The 10,904-nt window shown below is 33.3% G+C and overlaps 1 protein-coding gene across 1 annotated transcript; it reads right to left on the bottom strand.

The window, feature by feature from the left end:
- Positions 1–5,871: 5,871 nt before the first annotated feature.
- On the bottom strand, positions 5,872–10,520 carry LOC134250122 (adenylate cyclase CyaB-like). The gene is made up of 5 exons (XM_062732470.1): positions 10,446–10,520; positions 8,950–9,106; positions 8,284–8,385; positions 7,587–7,712; positions 5,872–6,025 (listed from the first exon to the last, which is right to left on the bottom strand). The coding sequence occupies exons 2-5, from the start codon at positions 9,103–9,105 to the stop codon at positions 5,876–5,878; spliced, it is 534 nt and encodes a 177-aa protein (XP_062588454.1). The 5' UTR covers position 9,106; positions 10,446–10,520; the 3' UTR covers positions 5,872–5,875.
- Positions 10,521–10,904: the final 384 nt, after the last annotated feature.

Below are 10,904 nucleotides of genomic sequence, written 5' to 3'. Positions count from 1 at the left end.
CTTAAGATTTTTTTTAAAATTTCATGTCTCTTAAATTGTATCATGGTTCATCTAACATGCCCCCCCCCCCCTTATTCTAAACATAACCGTTTTATTATGGAAATTAGAAATGTTCATTGAAACCCCACCCTTTTTGTTAATGTAATCAATAGTCAGTGTAAAGAAAAATATTACTGAACGATGTTAGAGTTTGAACTTATCCCCCTCCTGAATCAAACAAGTCTTTTTTTTTACTTGTCAAATTCTGTTCACACGTAATTTGACCCCCCCCCCCCTCTTTACACACGATTCTAAGTCACTGCTATGTCTGAGTTTTCGTGAACAGGAGAATCACCGTATACAACGGGTAACGCGGGGGAGTCGCTAAAAAGTATGGGGGAGTCGTTTTCAACGTATGGGGGAGTAGATTTTCACCGCTTCGGAGTCAGAGAAGATGTGGGTCACGTCTTTTTTCGGTATATATAAGATGTATTTACAAAAACTAAGTATCCCACGGAAGATGACAATAGTTAAGCTTTATCGTGGTCATTTGTCCGGCTATCCTATACGTCTAGTTTTCTCAAACACTTCGAAACTATTTGACAGTTTTCATATTTACGTAGATCGGGTAGTAAAAACATGCATGATTTGCACAATCTACGGCTTGCGTAGGGATTCTCACATTTAAAACAGCGAGAGAAAACCTTTATCTTTTAAATGCAACAACTTAAACTTGACTAGACTTTATAAAAATTTATAATTGAGATATTTTCTCTCCAGACAGTAACGGTTACGTAGGGGGGAGTCGTTTATGGGAAAGCATATCGCAGGGGGAGTCGCAAAATAAAGTCAAATGCATATACTTGGTGTTGTTTTCATCTCTTTATACTGCCAGTACCTTTTTTATTTACTCCTAGATATCTATAAATTTATGTTTGGTTATTCACTTTATAATCTGAAGTTACGAAAAGAGATTTTTTTCTGTGGCTTTATCAGTTCCAGAAAACAATCAGCAATTTAGATTTCATGAACAATTGGATTATACGTCATCGGAGCACATGTGCTTGGGGACAGAACCCTCCCCCTCGGTATGTAATATTGGTACATGTATATCACAAAAATTCAATTCACGAATTCAGAACCCTAACTTCCAATATGAAAGTCTCTCCATAAAAAAATCAACCAGATTTATAATATGAAAACTTTCTTGATAATATCAACCGTTTTTTTTTTATTAGAAAAAGGCAGATCCCTGACGCGTCTTAACGCCCCTTGAAGTTTTCTTTGAAAGGGGTTAGATTTAACTGGTATATTCTCACGATTAGGTTCACAATTTATTATTTATTTATCATATATAGTAACACATCTTCAGACACAAACGAATTAGTATGTTAATTGAGAATATTTTGGATATCTGATGTTAATACACATAGGTAAATGTACAGAATGAATGCTGAAGAAGGGACTGGATTGCATATTCCTCAGAGCGCTGGAAATGTATGTCTGTGATAAATAAAATAAGAAGTGTCAATTTAAAAATAATTAACCACAAACTTTGAAAAGAAGAAATACGAAAATATTTCTTCAATCTATACATCCCCTCCCTTACCTTGCCCCAGCTATATACAGTTCCTCAGAACATGTTACCACCTTTACCCCTCCCCCTTTCGCAGTTTCGTGAACACATAGCATGGCGGGTTGTTGTACCTGAATCAGTCTGGGTCAACCAGCATTATACATTCATAGACAGGGTTCGAGGGCAACATTCGTTTTGTCGGAACCAAGAACCAAACTGTTTGCACGAGACGATTAGGCCGAAGGCAAATAGTTTTGTTCAAGAGGTCGACAAAACACGTTTTTGCCAGATCTAGAGAACACATTCGATAAATGTTTTGTTATACATTTTACTGTTTACTATGATATTATCATGATGAATTTTTTGTTAACCCTCACTGCATTGAAAAACTGTCAATTCCGTAAAGTTCTGACAGCTGATCCCGCCCACACTTTGACATAAACGGTGCAATATCTCATCGAAATGTCCAACATCTCGCTCCACGGTCAAACTGCTATTTATTTGACTATTTGACGTATGAAAACAGTAGAAAGGTTATTCTTTTTAGTGTAAATTTATGCAACAATTTTTAAAAGTATAACAAACAAAAATTACAGACAATTCACCTGAAAATTTTTATTAAGAAATTTTCCAAATTATTAATCGGGTTGTTCTTTTTTTATGGAGAGGTTTTTATATTGAAAGTGAATATTCGTGAATTCGTGAATTGAATTTTTGTGATATACATGTACCAATATTACATACCGAGGGGGAGGGTTCTGTCCCCAAGCACATGTGCTCCGATGACGTATAATCCAATTGTTCATGAAATCTAAATTGCTGATTGTTTTCTGGAACTGATAAAGCCACAGAAAAAAAATCTCTTTTCGTAACTTCAGATTATAAACTGAATAACCAAACATAAATTTATAGATATCTAGGAGTAAATAAAAAAGGTACTGGCAGTATAAAGAGATGAAAACAACACCAAGTATATGCATTTGACTTTATTTTGCGACTCCCCCTGCGATATGCTTTCCCATAAACGACTCCCCCCTACGTAACCGTTACTGTCTGGAGAGAAAATGTCTTAATTATTATTTTTTATAAAGTCTAGTCAAGTTTAAGTTGTTGCATTTAAAAGATAAACGTTTTCTCTCGCTGTTTTAAATGTGAGAATCCCTACGCAAGCCGTAGATTGTGCAAATCATGCATGTTTTTACTACCCGATCTACGTAAATATGAAAACTGTCAAATAGTTTCGAAGTGTTTGAGAAAACTAGACGTATAGGATAGCCGGACAAATGACCACGATAAAGCTTAACTATTGTCATCTTCCGTGGGATATTTAGTTTTTGTAAATACATCTTATATATACCGAAAAAAGACGTGACCCACATCTTCTCTGACTCCGAAGCGGTGAAAATCTACTCCCCCATACGTTGAAAACGACTCCCCCATACTTTTTAGCGACTCCCCCGCGTTACCCGTTGTATACGGTGAGAATGAACACGACTAAATCAGCTTGTATTTAACAATGGGGGAATAAATATGTATAAGATATACGTTTATGATTATATTTGTATATTTTTAGTGATTTAATCTAAAATAATATATTCCGTTCCGTTCTGCTTTTCGTTCTGTTTTCCGTTCCGCGTTTAAGAAACACCCTTTAAAATGCTACTCCTCCTACACTTTTGGTCTGATTTCAATATAACTTGGCATACAAGTAGACTACACTGAGATACATGAATATCGGTTTCTGATTTCCATGAACGGTGTTGCCGTGGATACTAAAAATAGAAATTTCAGTGAAAAACATTCAAAATGCTGCTCCTCCTACAGTTTTGGTCTGATTTCTACGGAAGCGTATTAGTGCCACTTAAACACTTCACTTTTTTTTAAATTTCTACACTTTAATCTGTAAATTTTATACTTTAATCTGTAAATTTTACACTTTAATCTGTAAATTTTACACTTCAAAGTGTAAATTTTACACTTGAAAGTATAAATTTTACACTTTAATCTGTAAAATTTACATTATTTACACTTTAATCTGTAAATTTTACACTTTAATCTGTAAAATTTACACTTTAATCTGTAAAATTTACACATTAATCTGTAAAATTTACAAATTAATCTGTAAAGTTTACACTTTAAAGTGTAAATTTTACATTTTAATCTGTAAATTTTACACTTTAATCTGTAAAATTTACACTTTAAAGTGTTAATTTTACACTTTAATCTGTAAAATTTGCAGATTAAAGTGTAAATTTTACACTTTAATCTGTAAAATTTACACTTTATTTTGAAGAACCTTAACGGTAATCGGTTATGATTGAACGGTCGATTTGTGATGTTTTACCTCTGACACTTGAAAAAAAGTATTAAACTGTGATGTTTACAATTGTTTGCATATTTTTTTACATGTACTTGTACATGTTTATTAGTATATGATAAACAAGGATGGACTTTTTCCTCATGGGTCTCGTAATTTTCCCCAGCATAAGAAATCAGGGGTCTGCTTAATTTTAGTATATATACAGGTGTTTCTTTAGTTTTACTATAGTGTAACGAACAGTAAAATATATATATCAAAGATTTTTTTTATTTGCGGTTCAGATTAATATTACAAGTTTATGGTTCTATGGTCATGATGAAATGATATATTAAAATTACGGTCATTTTTTAACGTAGCATTCAAGAAACGTCATTGAATCAAAGGATATAAATTTCATTGCCGTTCCAAAATTAATATAAACATACTTTAGTTATTATTATACGTACATGTATATACTTTACTAAGGCTCAAACCACTAAAATTAATGCCAAAAATTGGTTATTTAAAAACAATCAATCAATTCAACTGTTGACGTAAAATTTACAGATTCAATAATTGAACTATTGAGCGCATTAAACGAATTTGCGTATGATGATATCAATATCACATTCATCGAGAATATGTACATGTATATGTTTGATATGCTCTTCATTTATATGCTAAGAAAAGTTTAACTTGTATCAGTAATACTATTTTGATTATCATTTGCATTTATCATAAAATAGATAATCAGAATTAAATATTATCTTGCATGATTAACGGTCTGTTGGCTTTAAAATGCGTTACTAAGGATGTATGAAGTTGCTAAATTGACTATGTGAATAAACAAATAAAGTGTAAATTTTACAGATTAAAGTGTAAATTTTACAGATTAAAGTATAAAATTTACAGATTAAAGTGTAAAATTTATACTTCAAAATGTAAAATTTACACTTTAAAGTGTAAAATTTACAGATCAAAGTGTAAAATTTACACTTTAAAGTGTAAAATTTACTGATTAAAGTTTAAAATTTACAGATTTAAGTGTAAAATTTATACTTTAAAGTGTAAAATTTACACTTCAAAGTGTAAAATTTACAGATTAAAGTGAAAATTTACATATTAAAGTGTAAAGTTTACAGATTAAAGTGTAAATTTTACACTTTAAAGTGTAAAATTTACAGATTAAAGTGTAAATTTTACACTTTAAAGTGTAAAATTTACAGATTAAAGTGTAAAATTTACAGATTAAAGTGTAAAATTTACAGATTAAAGTGTAGAAATTAAAAAAAAGTAAAGTGTGCAAGTGGCACTAATACGCTTCCGTAGATTTCATTATAACTTGATACACAGTAGACTACACTAAGATACGTAATTCTGCGTATCAATTTTTGATTTCGATGAACGGTGTTGGCGTGGTTACTAAAAAATAAAATTTACGTGAAAAACATTCAAAATGCTACTTCTCCTACAGTTATAGTCTGATTTCAATAAAACTTGGCACACAAGTAGACTACACTAAGATACATAATTCTGTGTATCGGATTTTGATTTCGAAGAATGGTGTTGCCATGGTTACTAAAATTAAGAAATTTCTGTGATATACTTTAAAACTGCAATTCCAATGCAGTTTTAGTCTGATTATAGTACATGTATAATGTGGCAGTTAAGTACTGTACACTGAGATACATGTTCATTATTCTATTTATTGCTGTTGTGAAGTTTCAGGTCCCAACTGCAACTTTTCTTTGTTTAAAATACAAACCAGTAGAGTTACAGTCTCAACAGAGACTTCTGGTTACTATTTACCTTTTCATAACAACAACTACAAGAAAACAAGAAACAAGCACAGTTTCCCATAATTTATGTCAGCAATACAGTGTATCAATGTATACAAATAATAATGTTCAAAGTAAACAAAAAATTATAACTTCAGTCTTGCTGATAAAATTGATGACATAATATTTAGACTTCTTGATCATTGCACACATTTTGAACTGGTCCCTATATTGCTTTCATCTCTATCCTTGAGCTGCCTGTGACTGCTTTTTCAGTAAAAGGTCCATATAGGCCACAGAAATAAGGTCCTTCTTTGACACCCCCAGTTTCCCCATGAGGTCATCTGCAATCTTCTGTCCCTCCTCAACGGATTGTCCCTCCTGCATCTGTACCTGTAAATGTAAATACAAAACATGTATAGTCATACTAGAGATATCCAGTGTTTAGAGTAAAATACTTTAAGATTAAGTAATTTGACCTTCCATGTCTTTTTCATTGTATTTGAGATATCAGCGTTCAAGATACCAAAGTTTAACTGTACATATTATAGCACTGACAGAAAACTACAGAGCCTCTTAGCCACTACATGATAACCTCTATCAATGCTCTACTCCCTCTCCCTTTCTCACCTATAATTACACTACTTACCCCTCTTACCTACTTATAGTAGTCAGTTAGTACTTGGATAGTAATAGATACTAAGACAGTACTTGACAAGTCCATTTGCTACTTAACCACCAATCTCTATTAATCAGCAATTTTAGCTATCATTTAGTCACCTACATGTAGATTACAACCAGGTAACTATATTCACAATTCACTGACCTGTGTCACTACTTGATGACCTTAATCACTACTTGCTGACCTCAGTCACTACTTGCTGACCTTAATCACTACTTGCTGACCTTAAGCACTTGGTGACTTAAGTCACCACTTGGTGATCTCAGGCACAACTTGCTGATCTCAGTCACTACTTTCTGACCTTAGTCACTACTTTCTGACCTTAGTCACTATTTGCTGACCTTAATCACTACTTGCTGACCTGAGTCGCAACTTGATGACCTCAGTCACTACTTCCTGACCTCAGTCATTACTTGCTGACCTTAATCACTACTTGCTTACCTTAGTCACTTGGAGAATTAAGTCACCACTTGGTGATCTCAGTCACAACTTGCTGATCTTGATCACAACTTGCTGACCTTAGTCACTACCTGCTGACCTAAGTCAATACTTATTGACCTCAGTCACTACTTGTTGACCTAAGTCACTACTTATTGACCTCAGTCACTACTTACTGATCTCAGTCACTACTTATTGACCAAAGTCACTACTTATTGACCTCAGTCACTATTTGCTGACCTCAGTCACTACTTATTGACCTCAGTCACTACTTATTGATATAAGTCACTACTTATTGACCTCAGTCACTACTTGCTGACCTAAGTCACTACTTATTGACCTCAGTCACTACTTATTGACCTTAGACACTACTTACTAACCTCAGTCACTACTTATTGACCTAATTCACTACTTATTGACCTAATTCACTACTTATTGACCTCTGTCACTATTTGCTGACCTCAGTCACTACCTGCTGACCTTAGAGTCAAAACTTACTGACCCCAGTCACCACTTGCTGACCTAAGTCACTACTTGCTGACCTCAGTCACTACTTATTGACCTAAGTCACCACTTATTGACCTCAGTAACTACTTATTGACCCAAGTCACTACTTGCTGACCTAAGTCACTACTTCCTGACCTCAGTCACTACTTATTGACCTCAGTCACTACTTGCTGACCTCAGTCACTATTTGCTGACCTTAGTCAATTCTTGCTGACCTCAGTCACTACATACTGACCTTAGTCACTACTTACTGACCTCAATCACTACTCAAAGATCCCTGTCTTGACCTTGTCACTTTTCTGTAATATACTTTTAAGAACATCTTACCTCCAATTCCATGAAATCTCCCAGTCCCTCCACTTGGTCTACGTGGACTCTGGTTTGTCCCACCATGTACAATGTCCTCACCTTCCTCAATATTCCTTTGACCCCAACAGCTCTACCCAGAGTCTCCTGGAAATCAGAAAAGTTCACAATGGTAACTTATAATTAAGGATTTTAAGCAATGTTATTTCTCTTTCAAAATACAATCAACCCTTGTTATCTCAAACTGGATTGGGCTGAGAGAAAAAAATTGAGATGGGAAAACATTTGAGATGTCTAGGTTAAAATATTTTTCAAAATAAGTGCACATGTTGGGACCTTCAAATCAAATATCCATGGTGTTTCAGATACTAAAGTTCAACTGTATGACAATATGGCCTTTGTAAAATTGAAAAAAATACATAAGTACATCAAGGCCCCTGAAGAGGAAAAGAACAACACCGTATAAGTGGAAATTTTAGCGAGTTGCAATTTAGCGATTTTCCTTTAAAATGGGTATTTTATTTTTAGCGATAATTAGTTTAAGCGATTTTAAAATGCTCATAAAAGAAGCTAATTTGTAAAAAATGCAATTAATTTTTAGCGATATTCAATTTTAGCGATCTCGACATCCTCGCTAATGATGCCAAAATTAAATCCTCACTAAAATTCAGCTTATATGGTATCACCTTATTCTATAAGGGTGTTTCCAAAATGTTACCTTAAATGAAGCAGGATCTTCTATGGGGGTTGTGTAAAATTCACTGAACTTAGGTCCTTCTTGGTCCGGTCTGTCATAGAAAATCAGCTCTGATTTTGCGTCCTATTAAAGGAGAATTTTTTAATGATATACACATACACATTCTGATAGATTTGAGATTTTTTTTAGATGTTGAAGAATCTAAACTATACTGACAGTTGTATAATCCAAATGTTGTGTATTCAAAAATCTTGCCTAAACGGATGCAACTTTTAAGTTCCTATGAAAAATTAAATTTTTATATTATTCTCTAATTTGAACAGATATTTAATTCAGCTAATTTTTTTAACCAATGGCAAGTTTTATTCTATTTATCATTGTACCTGGGTTTTGTCTAAATCCCTCTGTAGGACAAGAAGCTGGGGGGGGGGGATATTGTAAATGTTTTATATTTGGCAAATTGGCGAGTACGATACTTGGCAGAAATTCATGTTTCAAAAAGTTAGCATAGATTTGATTTAGGGCTTTCTGAATGTGCTAGATATAAATCTATGATAAACAAGACATCTAGCGATGTACTTGATTTAGCAGACAATGCTTTCCACTAAAATTACTAAATAGAATACACAGCCAAATATAATACATTTACAGTACTTCACCTCAACAACATTTTCAAAGTGACTTTACCTTAATGGTTCTTAATTTCAAACGACCGTTTGGAACATTGAAAAATACATCTTCTTGTATCAGTTCTTCTCCTTCCGTTCTGCTAAGTTCTTTAGCTTTCTTTTTAAACTCTGAAAGGCTTGCAATGGAAGCTTTAATTTCCACGTTTGATGGCATTCTGCAACAAAAATACCCTAAACATCCAAACGTCACAAACAATATGTCACCATAGGTAAAGCTTGGTGACAAATAATTTAACGTAATAACACAAAAAACAACATCACAAAAAACCGAATCAATACTTATTTCTCTGCCTGGAGCAAGGAAAGACTCTGAATTTCTAGTTATGACATAAAAATGACTTACAGGGCATACAAAATGCTCAGATTACTGCTACAGTGGACTAGAAAATCATTAACAGAAATTACACTGTTAAGAGCAAGAGAAGCAGATGTGATGTTTAAACTGGTAATTGGATATTTTCAGGTAACATCTGTGAATATTTTAATTGACTTTATAAGTCAGACCAGAAAACAAGTGTTCTGCATGGTTTACTTAACACAAATTGACAAACACTGGAAATTAAGGACCATGTTTTCCCTTTGTTCCAGAGCAAAAAAAACTAACTTTGTACAATTCAAATCATGACACAAATTCTCAATATTCATTAATAAAATGTTTCTTATACACATAATCAGCCATGGAACTTTTTGACCATTTTAATATCATGACAGTATCAATTTTGCATAGTGTGTGCGAGATTGACTGTGTTTTAACAACAAAGCACAGATTAATGTACTTATGAGCCTCCGAACAACAGGAAGTTATAGTTGCAATCTGATTAAAATACAGATCTCTACATAGCGCAAAGCGCAGAGACACTTTGCACTATGTAGAGATCTGTATTTTAATCAGATTGTTATAGTTGGAGATCAATAGTTCAACTGATAAAGGATGGGTTTCCAAAAAGCCCAATTAATTTTTTTTTTTATATTTCTTAATTAATTCAAACTCATTAATATAAAAATAAATAAAAATCACTGAAAAAACTAAATAATCCAGGCAGTGATATTTAATTTTTGACCAATGCATTTGAAGACATAGAAAAATGAAATACATAAACAAAATACACCCATGTCTCAACTCAGACATTAACAACCAAAAGTGTCACCTCTGTCCAGAGTGTACATAAAAAAATATTAAGTAACACGTACGGATAGGTTTGGTTTCATGTAGAGAAAATTCAAATAAAACCAACTTAAGGAAAAAACAGAGAATAAAACAATATAATGGACGAAAATGAATGTCACGTTCTGTATGATATCACAGCCATCAGATATGCTGCATATACTCGTATGCTATAGGCCTATAGTAGTCTACAATATGACTAACGTGTTACAGGCAGATAATCCTACAGAACATCGCGTTATTGGATTAGGTTTAAACATGAGTTTCGTCTCTTACAGTTGGTATTGTATCGTGATTTAAGATCATATAACACATTTCGTATTATTTACCTGTGTTGTCATCAACCGAGATAGACGATTTAATTGTTTTGTTATTTGTCAACAAATCAGTTTTCCCTCCTTTTTACGAAAAGTTTTCCTCCAACTTCTGAAGAGTTCTAATTTTCATTGGCTATCCCGTACTTAATTGTTTCGCATTTATAGCCCTTTCTTACTTTGGTTTTTTTAAATAATTCAAAACATCGTTTGTACAACAATTCAAGAGAATTTGTTATGTTTTTTTTTTAAATAAGAATGCTTTCATATTGACAAGACAAGAACCTGCCCGACAGCTTGAGCTTGGATTTCGTTACTCGGTACCTTTTGCTGGACTGTTCAGTTGTAGGGCTGGAAATCCCTAAATTTTGTACAACAAGCCTTTCTTAAAAATAAAAAGCCTTTACGCCCAATGTTTTTCTATACAAATCTTCCAGTCCAAAAGTCTGGCCACGGGGATGTCCAGGGGGATAT

Source organism: Saccostrea cucullata, unplaced genomic scaffold, assembly GCF_032062105.1.
Source record: "Saccostrea cucullata isolate Sc308-1 unplaced genomic scaffold, CSIRO_AGI_Scuc_v1 ctg16237, whole genome shotgun sequence".
NCBI classification, from domain to species: Eukaryota; Metazoa; Mollusca; class Bivalvia; order Ostreida; family Ostreidae; genus Saccostrea; species Saccostrea cuccullata.
The sequence above is the reverse complement of the archived record's forward strand: the minus strand, read 5'-3'. Positions and strand labels throughout refer to the sequence as shown.